Source organism: Trifolium pratense, linkage group LG3 (assembly GCF_020283565.1).
Source record: "Trifolium pratense cultivar HEN17-A07 linkage group LG3, ARS_RC_1.1, whole genome shotgun sequence".
NCBI lineage: Eukaryota > Viridiplantae > Streptophyta > Magnoliopsida > Fabales > Fabaceae > Trifolium > Trifolium pratense.
This window is the reverse complement of record NC_060061.1, coordinates 16,426,649-16,447,774: the sequence shown is the minus strand read 5'-3', so window position 1 is coordinate 16,447,774 and position 21,126 is coordinate 16,426,649. Positions and strand designations below refer to the sequence as shown.

General features: G+C 33.4%; 4 protein-coding genes across 5 annotated transcripts; 3 read left to right on the top strand and 1 right to left on the bottom strand.

The window, feature by feature from the left end:
• Positions 1–1,065: 1,065 nt before the first annotated feature.
• Positions 1,066–2,976, top strand: LOC123917621. The gene is made up of 3 exons (XM_045969390.1): positions 1,066–1,195; positions 2,332–2,513; positions 2,751–2,976. Exons 1-3 carry the CDS (start codon positions 1,124–1,126, stop codon positions 2,863–2,865), a joined length of 369 nt encoding a protein of 122 aa, XP_045825346.1. The 5' UTR covers positions 1,066–1,123; the 3' UTR covers positions 2,866–2,976.
• Positions 2,977–5,181: 2,205 nt separating this feature from the next.
• LOC123914662 (FK506-binding protein 5-like) lies at positions 5,182–5,958 on the top strand. Its single transcript, XM_045965853.1, has one exon. The coding sequence runs from the start codon at positions 5,182–5,184 to the stop codon at positions 5,956–5,958; it is 777 nt and encodes a 258-aa protein (XP_045821809.1).
• A 1,336-nt stretch (positions 5,959–7,294) lies between these two features.
• Positions 7,295–11,575, bottom strand: LOC123916653 (60S ribosomal protein L3-like). 2 transcript variants are annotated; one of them, XM_045968172.1, is made up of 6 exons: positions 11,496–11,575; positions 11,254–11,353; positions 9,325–9,435; positions 8,897–9,201; positions 8,116–8,525; positions 7,295–7,974 (listed from the first exon to the last, which is right to left on the bottom strand). In XM_045968172.1, exons 2-6 carry the CDS (start codon positions 11,336–11,338, stop codon positions 7,716–7,718), a joined length of 1,170 nt encoding a protein of 389 aa, XP_045824128.1. In that variant the 5' UTR covers positions 11,339–11,353; positions 11,496–11,575; the 3' UTR covers positions 7,295–7,715. The 2 variants fall into 2 exon arrangements, with proteins under 2 accessions (XP_045824128.1, XP_045824127.1); XM_045968171.1 differs by having other exon boundaries at positions 7,303–7,974; positions 11,469–11,510.
• Positions 11,576–15,896: 4,321 nt separating this feature from the next.
• Positions 15,897–20,763, top strand: LOC123913877 (external alternative NAD(P)H-ubiquinone oxidoreductase B2, mitochondrial-like). Its single transcript, XM_045964773.1, has 10 exons — positions 15,897–16,306; positions 16,709–16,964; positions 17,658–17,864; positions 18,066–18,316; positions 18,507–18,729; positions 18,848–18,952; positions 19,306–19,578; positions 19,680–19,801; positions 19,910–20,029; positions 20,140–20,763. Exons 1-10 carry the CDS (start codon positions 16,215–16,217, stop codon positions 20,225–20,227), a joined length of 1,737 nt encoding a protein of 578 aa, XP_045820729.1. The 5' UTR covers positions 15,897–16,214; the 3' UTR covers positions 20,228–20,763.
• Positions 20,764–21,126: the final 363 nt, after the last annotated feature.

Sequence of the window (21,126 nt, the reverse complement as noted above, 5' to 3'; positions counted from 1 at the left end):
TTTTTATTCCACTTTAATTCTTTTTAATTTTCACATTTCTATTCCTAATTATCTTCATATCTTGCTTTTTATTTTATTTGGTTCAGGTTTTGGGAAATTGTTGCATCTGATTGATTGTAGCTGTATTTGTTTGCTTTTGTGACACTTCAGGTTGAAAATGCATTTGGTATGACATGTGTGAGTGTCGAACACCATAACGTCATGTGTGGTGAGACATCATCAGCTGCTGCTACTCCCACAACTGGGATTACTGACATCGGCTCCTCTGGTCTTTTGGCTCATGATTCCTTATCGCTTGGTAGTAATGATTTGGAATCTGCATCTCAAACCAATAATCATCTTGAATTTGCTCCAGAAAGACGAAGTCGTAAGAGTAGATGGGATGAAAGATTAAGTGATATTTGGGCTGATCTTGTTAATGAATGAATCTCCTGGCCTTGTTTGTATCTTGTTTTTGTAAGAGTAGATGGGATGAAAGATTATGTGATATTTGGTCAGACAAGATATTTTGTAGCTTTTTAGCAAGCTCGTTGTGGCTGTGTTCCGGCGAAGGAGGTGATGATGAGATTAGGGTGAGATGAAAGAGGGGATTTTGAAGGAGAGAAGAGGGAACGGAGGTGGAGTGAGGGGATTTTGGTTCAGCTGTTGCCGCATATAAAGCAGCTATAAGAGATCCAAATCCTTATCAAAATATGTAATTTCTTTCTGAAATAGTATAAATTGCATAGAGCCCCTTACATCTCCAAGGAGCATAAAAACTAGTGAATTGAATATTCATCTTTAGTATCTCATGAACAAAAAATTGCTCCCTATCATCCAAAACTTAGACACAAAAACAAAATACAAACAAGGCCAAGAGATTCATTCATTAACAAGATCAGCCCAAATATCATCTAACCTTTCATCCCATCTACTCTTACGTCTTAGTCTTTCCGGAGCAGATTCAAGATGATCATTGGTTTGAGATGCAGATTCCAAATCATTACTACCACGTGATATGGAATCATGAGTCAAAAGACCAGAGGAGCCAACGTCAGTAATCCCAATTGTGGGAGTAGCAGCTGAAGATGTCTCACCAACACCATCCTTTCTTGCATCATCCTGCAAAGAATCCTTCATAATTATGGAGTTGCACTTTCAAGCACAAACAATGATGTTTGTTCCTACACATACTTTTATGTCTAGAAAAGGAGAGGTAAAGTAAAAGACATGATGTTTATAGAGTGACTGATTATGATAATTGCACTAACTGCAATATGTTATAGCTTTATTTCTCGGCTGTTTCTGTTATATCTTTGTTTGCAGCAGTTTATGTGGCTGTGATAAGCTTGTTAGTTAGAATTTAGACCATTCCCAGTCAGTTAGTGACTGTTAGAACTCGTCAGAAGCTTGTTACAATTACTAACTGTCAGCAATGTTAAGCAACCTTGGGTAGAACTATAAACCATGTAATCTCTCTCTCTGTAATTCATAATGGAAATTCATATTCAATACAGAATTCACTCTGCATTTTTGTTTCATATCAAATTTCATCACTTTTTTTAATCTTTGATCTTATTTAATTAGGATTAGGAGTCTAGAAATTATCATTGTTACTTTTCTTATTTAACTAAGATTAGGAGTCTTATGTATAAAACCATAATCGCAATTCAAACTCTTTGCTCGTTCTCTTCCCTCCTTCCACATCTATAAGACTATAACCATACAAGTTCAACATGGTATCAAAGTTCAACAGGGTTTATTTTTTTGAAAACTTGTTCAACAGGGTTTATTGTAGGGATGGTAACGGGCGCCCATGGGTGCGGGTTTGACACTTACCAAACTCACACCCGAAATCATCACCCAAACCCAAAGGTTGTTCGGGTGGCAAAACAACAATCACGCCCACACCCATTGGGTTCGGGTTTTTTCCACCCAAACCCGCAACACATTTGAAAATAATTTGCAAATTTAAGAAATTAAATTCCAACATAGATTTTGAATTAAATTACAACTAAAATTAAGGTCTTCCAAGAAAATTCAAACATAGACTTTCAAGAAATTAAATTACAACTAAAATTAAGGTCTTCCAAGGAAATTGAGGGAGACTGTGGGGGTAATTAGGTAATTATAAAATATTTCGGGTGGGTGTATAAGTTTCGGGTATGGGTTTGACTGATACCAAACCCACACCCATATTATCGGGTGTCACCCGAACCCAAACCCAGTCAAATCGGATTTCGCCCGTTGACTTGGGTTTGGGTTCGGGTGAGTCTCTCGGGTTTGGGTTTTTTTGCCATCCCTAGTTTATTGCTTTTCAATATTATTCATTAAATCTTCCTTTGGTAGCAGGTTTGTGACTTGGGGCCTTATGATGGTGTATGTTCTGTCCAGTGGACCATGGAGATGGAGGTTTCAACTGACTTTATTGGCAAAGCTTGTTGGCCACAAGTGATAATCTGGAAAATAGGTGAGAAAAGAAAGAAGCTAGAGGAAGAGAAAAGCATTATCATCCGTTTTGTAATCGGACATGGGTAAGCTATCTCATCCCTCTACTTATTATCTTGGAGTTTGATTTTAGTCTATGTACTCACTTTTCAGTCCTTAAATTACAAAACTTCGTCGTTTTGGTCCTTAAAGAAGGACCGAAGTTTTATAATTTGTAGGGATTAAAAACAAATACTATCAATTTAATAAGAGCGAATAACATATTTAATCCTACATATATTAAATGAATTATAGTTATTGAAGTCTTTGTTTTGATTTTGCAGGATCATGTTGAAGAATACCTTGAATTGTCAGCAAAAACAAAGACCTACTTTGCCACTGCTGTTAACTTGTGGGATGCTGACTTTTATATCAAAGTTGATGATGATGTTCATGTAAATATAGGTATCAAATGATTTAAATTGTATTAGAAATTGGTGGTAGTTGAACTGGATGTAGATGCTTTTATATCAAAGTTAATTATTTTTTAATATACTTATTTTACCTTTTTTTGTAAGTGTGACCAAATGCAATTTATTTGATCACGTGACCATAGATACTGTTTGGCCCAGCTTATTTCAAACATTTTTACTCAATAAAATAAGATAGGCCAAACAGATTTTCAAGAAGTTCTTCATAGAAAAAAGTTGCTTAATTTTTATGAATAAAATACATAGATAAAAGACTTTTGAAGCTAAAAAACAACAATTACCAAATATCTTTAGCTTTTTTCTGAAAGCTCTTATTTTTCACTTTTAACTTTCAGATAGTTTGTAAGCCTTAAAAAAGTCAGGTCAAACGATACCTCAATACATATATACATTGTGTTATTAATGTGGCAGGAACGAAATTTGTCATTTATCATATCCACTTTTATCCCTAGAGAGAAGAGGAATAAAATGTGTAGCTCTGGTGCAAAGGTATTAGTTGTCCAATTAATGTTCAAAATTTTGAGTGGGAAATTCCTTCCAATTCCTCTTCTCACTCACGTAATTTTTATTCTTAATTGTTTAACCTAATTCTTAATTTTTATTCATAAAAAACATGGATACTTAATATTAAATAGGTTTCATCACAAAAAGTTTATAAGGAAAAAAAGTGAGACATCATTTTAGAAGATGACACTAGACATATATATACTAATATTGGCTTTGTTAAGTGTTGAGTAGCTTTGCTTAATGTTTAGCTTTGTGTTAGGCGCGGGTTGAGCCTATTGCTGGCCTGCTTGCTCACTAAGCAAGCCATTTGTGGCTAAGCGAACAGCTAGTTTTGTTGTTTGCTTATGTGTTGTATCTTGTTGTACTTGCCTATATATATGGCATGCTGTCTAGTGTGTAATGCAATGAGAACACATTTTACTCCTAACATGCTTGATGGTTAGGTTGGAGGGTTAAAGAGTAGAATAAAAAAAAAGGTTGTAGGTTTTATGCTCATATAAAACATAACATTTTTTAAGAATTAAATTTAGGGTAAAGGAATGGTGTTCCAATCTAAAGTAAAAAAAATCTTAGAATTCTTAGGTAACATTAGTATATATACGGCGTTATGGTCTTAAAAAAAAACAATAAAAAAATTCTAAAGTAACGTGTTAAAAAAAATTGAAATTGAAAAGAAAAAAGGAACCAAAAATGAGCAAGTAGAAAGAAGTGTCATACCATAAAGGAATTGTCGAGGCTGCATCTCACATTTTCATGTGGTATAGGTGAAATTTCACATTCAGAAAACAATACTACCACCTAATTGCTGAACAGATTAGAACCATTTGGACCCTGAAATCAACGTCTAGTATGGATATAGATTGCTGATCCGTTAAAGTTGAAAAAAGTTATGAACAATTTCCATCAATACAAGTCTCAAATCAATACAATATCCAAACAGCCTCAAATACATTGATTAAAATCATGAATTTGAGTTTAGTGCAAAAGCAAACTAACTTTTTTACATGTTTATTTATAGCTTTTTATAGTGCATTAAAACTAAAGGATAGTCTAGGTCATTGCACCTAGGGTAGGGATGTCAATAAGGTGGGACGCGGAATATTTATCCACTCTTTATTTTGTTATTTAGATCGTTTCTCATCTCTGCTCTTTTTCCCGTCCTCATCCTCGCACTAGGAAACTTTCTCCTCCAATCCATGTCTTCGCATGGAAAAATTATCCGCTCTTGAATCCTAAATAAAGTCGTCTCTACAAAAATTAACATCCTTAATTGTAGATAAGGATGCACTACAGTACGTAAATCTCATAGTATGCGGTAGTACATCTCAGCCATCCATTTCAAATCGGTCGGTTCATATTTTGCTTCTTCAAAAAATAAGTACAAATCAATCTCAACCATTAATATTATATTGGACGGTCCTGATTAAAAACAGCATCAAAACTGCGTGAATATTTACCGCAGGATATCCGGTTCCCCTAATTGCACCTTGCACTGTAGGACCCGACACCCCTTAATCCCTTCCTTACCTTTATTATTACATGCCTTCTTCTCACGCCATAAAGCTCATAAACCCCACAACAACACTCTTTCTAAAGCCCTTCCATGCATAGTGCCCTTGTTCTGTCCCATCACTTTTTCCTAACTTTTCTTCTATCATGACCTTGCTTTTCTTATTTCAAATTCCCTCTAAATCACAATACCAATGGATGAAACTAGATATTTTCTTAGACTTAAAACTAGTTTCTTCCTTATTATGTCTTGACTCTTGATAAATTCATGAATTCTCTATGTGTTGAAACCATTTCATTTTTTTCAATGTTCTCTTCAAATCCTCTGTTTTCATGCATTGTCACTTTTTGCACCTTGGTTTACCTCTACTTGCCTCATCTTTTCTCCAAGATAGTTTTATCACCGGTGATTACTCTCACCGGGATTCTCTTACTCACAATCCTCCGTCTCGGCGCAACTCAAAAGTCTCACCATGAAGAACAAAAGGAAGATCAACACAAACATGAATCGATTGTTGAAGAAGAAAACAGAGCAAACAAATGCAGAGAAGAGGAAGAAAAAGAGAAACAGAGTTCACCGTGTTTCATTAATTCTAATGAAATTGAGGTGAATTCGGAAATGGGTTTTGAATCAAGTTCATGTTTTGTAGAATGGAACGTGAGAGCGCCATTGGAGGTGATATATGAAGAATACGAAGGTGAAGAAAAATGTGATGATTCAAATGAAAGAGAAGAAAACTCGAATATGGGTATTTCGAGTTATGCTTCATTGTCACGTTACTACCCGGAATCTGATTCGGATAGCTCATCGGAGGGTGGATCTCCGGCGATAGAGGATTGGGATTCGCCGGAGGAGTGGGAGGAAGAAGATAGAGAAGGGTTGATTGAGATAGCATTAGATGGTAACAATATGATGATGATGAAGAAAGAGTTGGAGTTTCAGTATGAGGAAGAGAATCTGATTGAGATTGATATTTCTCCGACGAGGTATAAAGAGTTTTCCGGCGACCGTGAGACGCTTACCGGTGAGATCAGCTGCAATTAATGTGTGCTATATTAACTCTATTAGTAATTGAAGATTTTTTGACTAGGTGGTGAAATATTATGATTTGGGTTGCATGGGTAATAATAAAGTGAAAATGGTTATTTGTGATTATGATTTCTTTAGAATTAGAAGCTTTTTGTTGCATTGCATGCCAATTTTTGTCTTTCAATTAATCTTTGTTCAAAGGAGTAAGGACCGATTCATAATAGATTATGTTCATGTGCAAACCAATGCAAAATAAAAATATCAAATGCATTAAAAAAAAATTGTTTACAATGAAGCTAGTGATGATCAAACATAAAATCTCATGCATACTACTCAAATCTCTCATCACTAGACTAAATTTAGTGGCTTAATCCATTCAAAATTTTACTACGATTGAATATTATTAGGTGTTTTAAAAAAAATCAGTAAAGATCGATAAGATCGAATTTTGTTTATATTAAATTATTAACATGTGGTTAATCTTGACTCACTAAAATATCATATCAAATAATTTAAATTTACTTAAAATTTTACAGGGACAATTTACATGTTAAAATTTTTAATTTTTATCGAATTTATGATATAAATTTTCAATTAAAGCAAAATTTGAGTATTCTCACATAGTAACAGCATACTAACAGATTATTAACACATGGTTGACGTTCGGAGTTTGATTATTGGTTCTCCTGTACGGAAAAATCTCGATTTAAATATGACAATTCACATTGTGTATCTAACAAATTTTTCAATAATGATTAGTCACTATTTAATGATAGTAGATATACTCACATAATACTATTCTTGTCGTCTTTTTCTTTTTTTGACTCAAATTGTATATAACCTGTGCTTAGTACTTGCAATTTGCAAAGCCTTTAGGGAGCAATTCTACCAACCAGTCTAGTCCTCAATTATGTCTATATCAAAATGGTGACTACTCCAATCTCATCTCTATTGGATTAGAGCTTTATAATTTATTTGAAACTAGCAAGTTGCAACATGGAAGAGTTTTCAAGCAGTGTTATGCAAAGATATTTTAATTTGTTGTTATGGGATACTATTAGAGATATTAAATTTTGACACTATGATCCAAATTTTTATAAATAAAGAACATTGATGTCAACTTGGCACCATCCCTAGACACGCAATTGTTTTCTTGTGTATATATATAATTTCATGTATACATGACATGAAAGATGATGACACAAATTTTTCTTTGAAAAAAAACTTAGCCAAAATATACTATGCCTTTGCACTTTTGTTGTTAGAGATGAAGCAAAGAAATAATAACTACACAAAACAATTAAAAATGAAAAAACATAATGAGTTTTAACAACAAAAAAACAAGAATAAATTTTATTTGGCAAAAAATAACGATTTTCATTCATTTTATTGATTGATAAAGTACATTAGATGGAAATATAAATTCCACTCGCTAATACAAACAAGTATCTTGAAATACATATAACATCAAGATTTAGCACAAGTGGTTGATGCACACATATTTAATTCTATCAATGCCAAATTCTTAAATTCTATGTAGACTGAAATATAGATTTACTTTCCTCTACTACCAAAAATCGTTTAACAAACATATCACTACTAACGGTGTTCCAAAGCAAGAAACAAAACTGTGTTCCCGGTGAAAAATATAAATAACGACCGACTCTAACAAATAAAAAGACCCCTAAATGTTTTAGTTTGATGCAAAAATTGATTGCAAAGGTGACTTCTCTCAACAGAACTGATAAACATCACAATACTAAAATAATAAATTACGCCTTCAATCGACCATAGAACTTCTGTTTCTCCTGGGTAGTCTGGAAGCGACCATGTCCAAACTTGGAGGAGGTGTCAATGAACTTCAGTTTGATCTCTTCAAGAGCCAATCGAGAGGTCTGGTTGAGTAGTGACTGACGAAGAGTGACAACCCGCTTCTTTGGTCCAACACAGCATCCCTTGATCATAAGATAATCATGCTTCACCACACCATAATGGGGAAATCCACCCATAGGAGTAATATCCTTCTCTGTCCTGTGTTAGCAAAGAACATGATTAAGTGATTAAACATCGCAGAATATGATATAAGATAATTGCATTCAACACCTTTGAACTTTCAAAGATTAACCAAGATACACACATTTTATTGGCAAGACTTGTTGTCTACTACCATACCTATCAAATTCAGTGATGGCTGTATGTGACTCTTGGTCAGTCTTGCCAACCTTGTAGATCTTCTTATTCAACTCAGTACGATGATGATATCCATTCTGACCAGCCCTGGCAACTGTGAAAGAAACACGAGCAGGGTGCCAGGCACCTATACAAGCAACCTTCCTTAGACCTCTGTGTGTCTTCCGTGGAAGACGAGTGACACCCCAACGAGTTACAACACCTTCATAACCTTTACCTTTAGTCACTCCAATGATATCTATCATCTCATCTTTTTGGAAAACAGCATCAACTGGGATTTGCTTTTCAAAGAAACTGTATGCATAGTCCACCTTCTGGCTTACTGTTCCACCATTAACTTGGATCTCCATCAAATGAGCTTTCTTTTGTTTTAGACCCGCCAGCTTCCTTATCTACAATAAACAAAGAAATGCCATTTTGCTTCAACATTAACAGCAGTAGCTTTTCAAGCTCAACAAAAATAATACACCTAAAATTTTTACTTGTAAATAACATGACATGACGCATTAAAACAATATTTTATTGTTACATGAAATATAAAACAGGGTAGATTTACAGTATTAGAACACAAAAAAAAAAAAAAAAAAAAGATACAGCAAATGAAGTGAAATGCGTGAATCGGAATAAGGCCAAATAAAGTGTGATGTATGAATCGGAATCAAGCCTGCTATGCCTCACTTATAAACCTACCTATTAATAAAGTTTGTTAAAAAAGTTCGAAGAAACAAACTTGAGTAAAATCCAACAAGAACAATTTTGGTACCTGAGTGTGAGCAAGAACACGGATGACAGTGGCATACTTTTTCAATTTCTCAAGCTGAGATTGAATATCTTTCTTTCCTTCCTCAGTTTCAAATTTTTTGGTATATTTGGTAAAAGCCTTCTTCTTTGATTTGCTCCAGTTCTTGTAAAATCGACGCTTGATATCTTCACTCAGATGCTGAGCCCAAACAGTATTCAGTGTGCGAAGGCCACGTGGTGTCTTCACATATCCCACCACTCCAACAACAACAACTGGAGGAGTTTCAATGATAGTGACAGCTTCACATGTCTCTTTCTTATGAAGCTCTACAGCAAAGAATGTTATCAGGTACAAATTCACCATGGACATATATATAAGCCACCGTGAAATAAAAACAGACAAAATGATCACATGATGATCTTCAAAGAATGGCAAGACATCACACTTACTTGATCCAGGTTTCTCGACCTCCCGAACTATATGGGTCATCCCAGACTTGTAGCCAACAAAAGCAGTCAACCTGCATGGTTTGGTAGGATCGTCTTTTGGAAAGGCTTTCACTGCAGTGGCAAATTAGATGTGGTGTTCACAGAATAAGAACAGTTGTATAAGATTATTAACCAAAACATGCAACTAGATGGAATTGTGGTAGTATGTGAATAAGCATATATTCTACAAATGGTATCAGGAAAGCATGACCACAATCTACCTATGAAAGTTAATCACATATTAATATAAACAATATGAAAGTTAATCACATATTAATATAAACAAAAAGATGTTAGTAACAATCAGGCTAAAGAATTATTTTTGTATTTCAAAATTGGTTACCAACATCAGAGACATAGACAGAAACATTAAACATAGATATACAGAGATAGATAAATGAGTAGTGGAAGTCATTAAAACCAAGGTAATTAAAACCGGACTGGACTATAAAACTTAGGTTTTGATAATGTAATTAAATGAGAAGGGGGAGGCGTCTGCTGAGTGAATAGTAGGTTAAAACTTAGGTTTTGATAAAGAATTGGGCATTTGGGCTTATAAAGCCCATTATATTTTTGTTTTTATTTATTCTTGATTATTATTACTATTCTCTATTTAAGATGAATATGTGAATAAATATAAAGAAAAAAAATCACCAACTTTTCCACTATTTTTTTTAATTTAAATTATACAATTATAAGATTTTTATATGGACTTCAATTTTTAATATTGTAAAATGATGTATATTGTCTAACTTTTAGTTTATTATTATTATTATTGTCATTAGTATTATTATATATTATTTAAAATATAAAAAATATATATTAACCCCGGACCAATTGAACCTTGTACAGACGCTAGTTTTCAAACAATGTAGGAAGGCAGATTGAGACATCCATAAGACAATCTAAAACCCACACTAATACTTACCTACATAAAAATGCAGAAAACAAAAAAGTGTTTTAGGAACCAGGTATACCATCATCAATTGCGTCATAAATTGTAAAACTTGGTAAATTACATGAATTGCTTGCAAGAAATAAATAAACCAAGTAGTAACCAACAAGCATGTTATAATTGTTTCACAGGCAAATTACATAATAATCTGATATGAATAGTGAAGCACCCATAACAAGATTATAAAATCGTAACAGAATGTATTACAATGGTGAAACAAGATAGAAAAACAGCATGAACCACATTGTAATGAATGAATATTAACATATAATACAAGTGGAATCTACAAAAGAAACATGTAAAATTTCCCAGAACAAATATAGCTATAACAATCACTATTCCTCAGTCAAACCAAAATATATATTCATCATTCAAATTCATGTTAAGGAATGGAGGATTCATATGTACATCAAAATACCTTTTGGTTTTCAAATTACATAAAACACGGAGAATAATTAAAAAAAATATCTAATTGTTCAACATATGAATCCTCCAATCTTATTTGATAAGAAATTGAGATTCCAGCACATTAATCATGATAGCACCAATTTCCCAGTGATGACGAAATGCTCCCAAACCAAAGGCCTATGGCAAAATGAATGCCAATTCTCTAGCTCATTTGTATTCCATACCAAAACCCTTTCAAAGGGATTAAGGATAGATAAGCCGTTTTTGAGATTCCAGCCTTGATTAACCAATTATTAATGGAAGCAATTTCAAATATCACAAAAGGAAATGGCAATAACATTATAATGCACACAAAATCCTTCGATTTAAAATACAACACATAAATAAGTTACAAATGCTATATTCATTCAAATTAGATCTTATAAAACTTGATTCAATCTATATCATTCGTTTGTGGAAAAACCTAATTAAAATGTCATAGTAACAAATTTGAGTGAACACTAATAGTAAAATAAAAGCTAAATAACCTTTTCCGCGATGACGAGAGGCTCGTTTCCTTGGGAGAAAGCCAAGAGAACCGTGTCTCGGGTGCTCGAATTTCCGGTGAGACATATTTCACTACTTCGACTGAAAAAGATAATAATTAAAACTCAAAAAATAAGCATTATTGATTGAAAATTTAAAATAATGAACAAACAGAACGTAAAAATGAACAGATCGAAATCAGAACAGAACAGTTTACGGATCTATATATGACGGAGAAGCTTACTGGCGGCAATAGGAGATGGAGAAGAAATGAAATAAGGGTTTGGTGTATAGCGCTTTATATGAAACATCCTACCTACCCACTTTCTCACTCACCCCTGTTTTTTTTAATTTTTCTCGGTCAAAAAATTCGGAACACGTTTTCTGAATTTTTTTGCCTTTAAAAACAATTTCGGAATGTGTTTTTTGAATTTTTTTCCAAATTTGAACTAAAAAAATTCGGAAAACGCGTTCCGAATTTTTTGACCAAGGGCAAAAATGGAAAAAACCAGGGGGTGGGTGAGGAAGTGGGTAGGTGAGATGAGAAATTTTCCAAAACAACCCTTGATTTTCGCACACGCCCCGGCCTTCTAATCCTATCCCCTCGCAATAAAAATTGAAAGAAAAAAATAGTTTGCATAAACTCAGGGGTAGGGTTGGGAATAGGCCAGGTAGCCTACAGACGTCTTCGGTCTGGTCTGTGTAAGTCTGGTCTGATCTGGCCTGTTTATTAAAAATATCAGGCTTAGGTTTTAAAAAAAGTCTGTTTACATAAATAGGCCAGACTCATGCTTCTAAAAAAGCCGACAAAGCCTGGTAGGCCGGCCTGTTTATATTTAATTATTATTATTTATATAATATTATTATTTATATTTTTTTTGCCAAAGAAAAAAAATTATTATTATTTAATCATATTTGTTATTTTATTAACTTTTAATTATTGTGCTAATCATTTTATTAGCTTTTTCTTAATGTTGAAGAAATTATAAAAATTTAAATGTGAAATAGGTTTTTAAGGTCTGTTTAGCCTATTTAAAAAGACTATATAGAGACCTTTATGTAACACAAGATTTTAAATAGGCTATAAGGTCAGGCCAGGCTTTAAAAAGGCTCAGGTCAGGCCAAAAAAAATAATATTTGATAGGCCGTAGGCCAGGCTCATGCCTAAAGAAAAATCGTAGGTCAGGCTCAGGCCTATCAAGGTCTGGTCTGGCCTGTTCCCAACCCTAGGTGCAAAATCTAGAGAGAAAAAAAAAGTTTACGCCGTAGAATGCGAACTCATTTCGTTTCCTAGATGCGAACCTTATAAAATAGGGGTGAAGGAAGAGTAAGAGATACAAAATATTAGATTTTATAAAGGTTGCATCATATGATGCGAGTTTTTTTTTTTCTTCAAATTGTGTCCCTTGAATTCGCTACTTAAGTAGCGAGGAGGATATTTTTGAAATTTCTGGGGCAGACAAGGACTTTCAAGGGCGCGAAAAGAAAGAATCTAATTGGAGAAGTTCCTTTTGCGCCCTCCAGCAGTGGATTGTGATGTCTATTGCTGAAAATTTTCTTTTGGCGCCACATGTAATACTCGCAGGCTCCATGCATTTTCATTTTTATCCCCTCACAATTGTAGGTTAAATAGCAAGGTCGGCCTTGTGCTTTTGAAGGTCAAATATAAATGTTTAAAGTGACCCTTTAATTAAAAAATGGCAAAAAAAAAAATCCTTAATTTAAATTGAAAATAACATAGAATAATCAACCTTGTCCTTGTAATTAAGGTAACAAATTCATTTTGTAAAAAAAAAATTAATCAATAACAATAAAATATTTTCTAGTCATTTAATACGAATCATTTTCCAAATATTTTTTGAAACAAATTCGTCAATCAAGTAATGTATTCAAAACCATAAAATTATCCATACATAAAAAGAAAAAAAATAACTATCCGATGCTCGAAATTCCGACCTCCATCTCAGAACGCATCTTTCACTGATCCAACACAACAAATTTACCTATCCCTTTGAATAGTTTCGAGTATTTTTTTTTTTTTACAAGTTTCGAGTTCTTTTCATAACACTACTCATAAAATATTAGCACCGTGTTACTATAATAATTGATTGATCTTAAAATATTAGCCCCACATGCATGTATTCCCAAGATTGATGGCATATTGGTGCAAGAAGAGCATGTGAAGAAGGTTCCAAGAAGAGCATGTGAGAAAGATTGCGAATGTTGGACAATTTAGACCCAACAACCTAGCTAGCGCCTAGCAATAGCATCCTTCTAGAAATCATGACCAACTCATTAACATCGATGATAATTTGAACAGCAGCAGCAGCTAAAGTCCGTCATAAAAATACTTTCACTATTTCAAAATATAAGAGCTATTTGACTAAATGATACTATTCATTTGTTTTGACCATATTTTTTTAATAGTATAGAGATGTAAATATTAGCATATAAGATCCTGTTTGATTTGTTTTGATCAATATTTTTAAAATATTAAGTTTTTATAATTTTTACTAATAAACAATTAAAAATATTAATGATCAAAATTGAGTGTTTGCATGCGTGCAGTAATCAAACTAGTTCTTATATTTTGAAACAGATGAGTAACTGTCAACGGTATTACTATGAAATTTAATTTGAATGCAATAAAGTGCAAAAATTAATAACCATTTCATTCAAATTTGTAGTGCAGCTATATGTGGAAAAGTCGACCTATCCACCTCCTATCAAACACATGTATGACCCTTAAGTATTTTTTGTGGTAATTTGGATTCATGACTTAAAAGAAAAATTGAAATGAATTGATCAAACGATAATGAAAATTGAGAAATTGAATTTTTCTTTTGAAAAAATGTAGCGGAAAATGTTTTTTAAGGTGAATATGTATATGCGTCAATACTATATTAAAAAACATGACATCTATAAAAAAAGAGAAATGATATTTGTATAATTATTTTTTAACAACTTTTGTGACAACTTTTGTAACAAAAAAAATAAAAATTGTGACAACTTTTGTAACAAAAAAAATAAAAATTGTGACAACTTTTTCTCTCATACTCACATTATGTTTCTAATTTCTCTTTCTGTTACTTTGATTTTCGTGCCAATATTTTTTTTCTTTTGTAAATTTATTGTTGTCCCAAAAAGTTGTTACTTAAAGGGTCCGTTTGATTCGCTAAAAATAAGGGACTGGACAGGACAACTGTAGTTGTACTGTGTTTGATTGTAAAACTGTTTCAGGAACAGGACAAAAACAGAATTTTTTGTACCTCACTAAATCACAGCACAATTTTTTGTCCGCAGTACAAATTGTCTAAAATGCCAAAATACCATTTTATTAACAAAATATCGTATAAGACAAAAAAATGTTCAATATCTCAAGTTTGTTCTGTGCTGTTCTGTCATGTGTTGTGCTGTTCTGTCATGTGTTGTGCTGTTATGTCCAGTACTTACCATTTAACAAATCAAACACACCCAAATAGTCGTTCAAATAACACAACTCATAAAAAAATGTGAGAAAAGGTTCAAACTTTTTGTATTACCAAAATAAGATATTAAAAATATGTAAAAAATTAAATACAAATGATTACTTCAAACTTATTTATAGACTAATAACCCTGAATAATAACTAACTAATTTAAGAATGCAAGATATATGAATTTTGAGATTGATTTCAAGCTGGTGATGTATATGAAATTGGCATATTGATTTCTAAATGTGGGGATATACGTATTATTTTTGTTTATCTAATAGATCAGTAACTAAAAATTTCATCTTAAAAATGATTGAGTGAAGTGTCCGGAGTTCAAACTCCGGCTCATGCATAATATATACGATGTTCATACCAACTGAACCAACCCCATAAGAACTATTATTTTACAATACCAATTATTTTTTTCTTTTACTATATAATTCGAGGCCGACTCAAGGGCCGTAAGGACCAAGTAAGCAAGCGTTTTACACTTTAAATTTTTTAGGTAAGAAAAAGTTCTCAAAAAATTTAATTAGTTATAAATTAATAGCATGATAAAATATGTATATACATCTATCTCAATTGGTTAGAAAGTTGGCCACAAATCCTACAGGGAAAGTTTAAATCTCAAAATTTGCATAATTTAATAATTTAGTTTTATTTTTATTAACCTTGTGTTTTTTTACGAGCATCCACAATGGAGCTCCTCATTTTTTAGTACTTAAGTGAATCCCACGGATACACATCACTTATTTATAATTTTTTAATAATAGTACTTAATAAGCACTCAACCCCTCCAACCCAACACATCTTAAAAAATTTTAAATTGGTCTCATCAATAACACATCTCACAAATAACTCTACATATTATTATAAACGGGTCCCACAAAAATCATATAGGTACTATTGCTTATTTTAGAATTAGTACCTATTAGGTACTCATTTCTGTTTTGCTCCAATTGGAGTACCTATTAGATACTATTCTTAAGAAATATGTACTCACCATTGGAGATGGTCTAAGGCCTCGCAAATTTTTTACTTTTAAGCCTCATAAAATAAAATGTTTATTAGAGTGTCACTTTTTTTACTCTAAATTTTTGTTATAAAAATATAAATCTTTCAAAATAATAATAATAATATGAGTACAAATGTTATTTTCATTATTTCCAGTTCACATTCGCGGCGGCTAATTCACCCAAATTTTTAATTTTTTATTATGAAAAAAAGAAAGAAACAAAAACGACTTGAATGTGACTCATGCAAAATGAACAAGAGTGAATACTCCGCCTAGAAGACACGCAATTCCTATTTTCCATTCCTTCCCTCCCCACCTTCCCGGATTCTACTTTTTATTACCAACTCCCTATTTTTCATCACCATTTCCATTTCCATTTCCATAACAAACAACACTTTTCTCTTTCTCTCTCTATAACTGCCTCATTTCTCATTTTCTCTCCCTAAACTTTGGACACAGATCTTCATCACCACACAATGCGCAATTTCAATTTCTTCCAACGTTTCTCTAGAACCTTCCGCGACTATGACTCTCAGTTCAAGCTCGTTCTTCTCTGCACCACCGTAAGGTATCATCAACTTCAATTCATTATCACTTCTCTGTTTTTTACTTTCCAATTTTCATCCACATATTTCAATTTAACTGAATTTTTTCATGCCGATTTGCTTAATAGATATTCATAAATCATTTTCTAATGATTTTAGTTGATTCTATAATCTTCTGCATCAAATCAATTTGTGTTTTGTTTTATATATTTCAGATTAAGATTCCTGTAATTTAGGAGCACCGCTAATTGAATTCTATTTGTATTTTAGTTAATAGATCTACAAAAATTTCGGAGACTTGTGATTAGTGAAGATTAGTGAAGATTTCTAGATTTGATTCACAGTAATATGTTATATATTAATATTAATTTTTAAGTGTTTAGTTATGAATTGATTATGTGAACGGTTTGGTTTGGTTGATGCAGTGGTGGTGGTCTTTTGGCTTACGGTGAGGCTGTTGCTACATCTGAAGCAGCGGTACCTGAGAAGAAAAAGGTGTTGGTGCTGGGAACTGGTTGGGCAGGAACAAGTTTCCTGAGGAATCTCAATGATCCTCGATATGAGGTTCACGTTGTGTCTCCTCGGAATTACTTTGCGTTCACTCCTCTGTTGCCTAGTGTTACATGTGGCACCGTTGAGGCTCGTAGCATTGTTGAACCTGTTCGCAATATCTTCAGGAAGGTCGGGAATCTCATGATCATAATATTTTCATCACTGTTGCATTAATATTATTATGAAGTTGTCCATTTTGTTTCATTTGCATGTGATATAGCTGGATATATTCAATATCAATTTCAAATCATCTGTCTGTGACGTTATTTACAATAACAAATCACTGCTAACAGTTAATCATAAGCTGTTAGGTTGATTTGGCCAGATTAATGTTTGTCTTATGCGTAAAATGTGTGCTGTACTTTCTGTACGTTAAACACATTTTTTGGTCTCGTGTGTCTTGTTTAAATGCAATGTGACTGAAGATTGCCTGCACTGTTATATCATAATTCTGTTTATTAAAAAATTGGTTTATCCGAGTCACACTTACGATATGTTGGCGCCTAATTACATATAGGAGACACATTTTCGGGCGATTAGATTGCCCCTATAGAATTCCGTTTGGAGTCGGCTCCTCTAAAGTAAGTGATTCACTTTAGTGTGTAAAGTGAGTAATATCAACCGTTAATTAATAAATCAAAGGTAGATAGATATTATAGGTACATCATGACAAATCATTGGGTTGTTACGATCACAACCCTTGATTTCCTCACTTTATACTTTACTCACTTTAGAGGATCCAAATCCATTCTGTTTAATGCTTTTGTTCATTACTATTGGAAGTGGATATAACTGGACTTTTACTTATTTCCTTTCAAGCAGAAACATGTGGACTCTCGATTCAGTGAAGCAGAATGTATCAAGATTGATGCAGTAAACAGAAAAGTTTACTGTCGATCTAATATAAACAACAATTCAAATGAAAAACAAGACTTTGTCGTGGACTATGACTACTTAATCATTGCTGTGGGAGCACAGGTCAACACATTTAATACTCCCGGAGTCACGGAGCATTGCCATTTCTTGAAGGTAATTTTTTTTTTTTATCACTTGGTGTTTCACAACATATTTTTGTGGACAATAAAAAACTGTGTGTGCAGTTAAGAAATAGTTAGTGGAGGAGTCGAATTGGTCAAAATCCAATCATGACTAAAAATCGTGATTGCATTTTGTTTATCCATGTTTTTTTGGTTTTTACATATCTAATGGACATTTGTGTGCATTGTACAGGAAGTTGAAGATGCACAAAAGATTAGAAGAACTGTAATTGACTGCTTTGAGAGAGCAAGTTTGCCAAGTGTAAGTGATGAAGAGAAAAAGAGAATTCTTCATTTTGCTATTGTTGGAGGTGGTCCAACTGGAGTGGAGTTTGCAGCTGCACTTCATGATTTCGTTAGTGAGGATTTGGTCAAATTATATCCTGGGGTAAAAGATTTAGTTAAAATTACGCTTCTGGAAGCTGGAGGTCATATCTTGAGCATGTGAGCATGAAACTCTATACTTTTATCGTTTAATAGCAGTCATGCTTTGTCAGTTATTATTTGCGTCTATGAGTAGTCCCTTTGAAGTATTTGATTCATTCATGGATTCTTCCATATGTGGGGTGGTTGGTTTTGTCATTTAGAGCATAATTATGAACTCATACATTTTTATTCTCATGATCATTTTTAGGTTTGACAAAAGAATAACAGCTTTTGCTGAAGACAAATTCCAAAGAGATGGTATTGATGTGAAAACCGGATCCATGGTTGTGAAGGTATCTGACAGAGAAATTTCCACTAAAGAAATGAAAAATGGAGGAGAAATTACTTCAATTCCATATGGAATGGCTGTCTGGTCAACCGGTATTGGCACTCGTCCATTCATAAAAGATTTTATGACACAAATTGGTCAGGTGTGTTATATAGGAAATTTGACTTTATTATTTGTTCTGATTCATAATTCCATATTATTATTTTTCTTGTGCTCTGTATTTAATTTATTATTTACTTGACATTGATTATTCTGAACAGATTAACAGACGTGCCGTAGCTACTGATGAATGGTTGAGAGTCGAGGGAACCAACAATGTATATGCGCTTGGTGATTGTGCTACAATAAACCAGCGAAAAGTCATGGTACCTATTGACTAATGCTATTTATTTCTCCATAATTTATTTAATTAACATGGGACATTCTTACTGCCTAGTGCCTTACACACTTGCTATATTCCATTCTTTTGGGTGGACTCATTAATATCAATACATATTGCATTTCTTTTTTGTAGTTTAATGTTAAAAACTATACACAGAGCACACATCTTGCAACTTGGTGCACACCATTATTTATGCTGCATTTCTTAGCTAGTTGAGTGTATTAAATATTATTCTATTGATAATCTGGGATACTGTATCAAGTTTGACCTTTTTTTTTAAATTTCAAATGGTACCTTTCTCCCTGCTGATTGTATAATTGAATTTTGGCTTTTTAGGAAGATATTGCGGCAATATTTAAGAAGACTGATAAAGACAACTCGGGAACACTTACGCTCAAAGAATTTCAGGAGGTGATGGATGACATCTGTGAAAGATACCCTCAGGTGGAGCTATATCTAAAGAATAAACATATGCATGGCATTGCTGATCTTTTGAAGGAATCCAAGGGAGATGTTGCAAAAGAATCTATTGAACTGAATATCGAAGAACTCAAAACTGCACTTATCAATGTGGACTCAGAGATGAAATTTCTTCCTGCTACAGCTCAGGTGCGTGTCATATTATTTTCCTATAGCATTCTCTTCAATGGTATCTTCCTCCTTCTGTTTACTTGGTGATACAACTTTGGGTTTCTGAAACTACATATCAGGTTGCATCTCAGCAAGGTGCCTACCTAGCCAAGTGTTTTAACCGGATGGAAGAGTGTGAAAAAAATCCAGAGGGTCCTATTAGGTTCAGGGAAGAAGGGCGTCATCGCTTCAAACCCTTCAGGTAACTTGATCATGTTGACAGTTAACTTGCTATACTATATTTACTTTTATCACTCTCTTTATGTTGACACTGATGATTGATTCAATGTTTTTCATTATTTCTCTCAAGGTACAAGCATTTAGGTCAATTTGCTCCTCTGGGAGGAGAGCAGACAGCTGCACAGCTACCTGGAGATTGGGTTTCGATTGGACACAGCAGTCAGTGGCTGTGGTATTCTGTCTATGCAAGGTATATAATTTGTTGTCACTTAACTACTACTAGTATATTCTTAAAACTGTTAGACTCATATGGCATTATGATTAATAAGTTATTAAATCTTCTTCTAATGCATTGAACAGTAAGCAAGTTAGTTGGCGCACAAGGGCATTAGTGGTGTCTGACTGGATGAGACGATTTATTTTTGGGAGGGACTCGAGTCAAATCTGAAGGGTGTTTAACATTCTCCAAAGTCCTGCATTTGCAATATTGAAGTGTTCTTCAATCTTGAATATATTTTGATATAGGAAAATTTCTGTTTCAATTCCTGATTCTTTGAATAATGCAAGCAGACTCTCAGCTGGAATGTCAGTGCTGGGATTTGTTATCATGCCTTGCCACTTTTAACTTCATGCACGTATATCTTACATGCCCCTTCCCTTTTTGTTTAATGCTTCTGGTATTGGAATTGTGATATTAGCGGATCTCCGAGTTTTGCAGATCTATGTCGGAGATGCCTCCGGATGTTAACTTCTCATGTCAAATCATTACTGTTACACTTCTGCTCTAGCTTTGCTGGAATGAACTGGTAGAATGAATTATCACTTTAATACATTATATTTCGTGTCAATTGCAATTGGTTGATCAATGTTCAAAGTGGAGCGAATCTATTAGTTTTGATGTGATGTGTTGCCTTTGAATTGATTCATATATATTCTCTCTCTTTTTGTGTTTTTTTTAGTAAGGGAATTCATATATATTCTCTATGAATTGAGTTTTCATGTATGTTTTCAACAAGTGTCTATCAAATTAACATAAAAAAAGTTCATTGTAAAGGAGGTTATTTTAAAGTTCATCTCACAAGTTTATTGATAGCTTTCCTGCAAAACACTTTTTACTTGATTAAATGTTATCAACTAACAACCACCAAAAACTAGTAACTACTACTTTAGAAGGAGCCAAACCCTTCCATAATTTCACACATTTTCTCCTTCTCTAAGTTCACATTTTCTCCTCCTATCAAGTCCAGCTTCAATCACCACTGAACCAACTGATGATTGGTTATGAGCTGAATGTTTTTTTTGCTACTAGAATCCTGGCAAGGCATCATGTCTCACAATCTATTATAC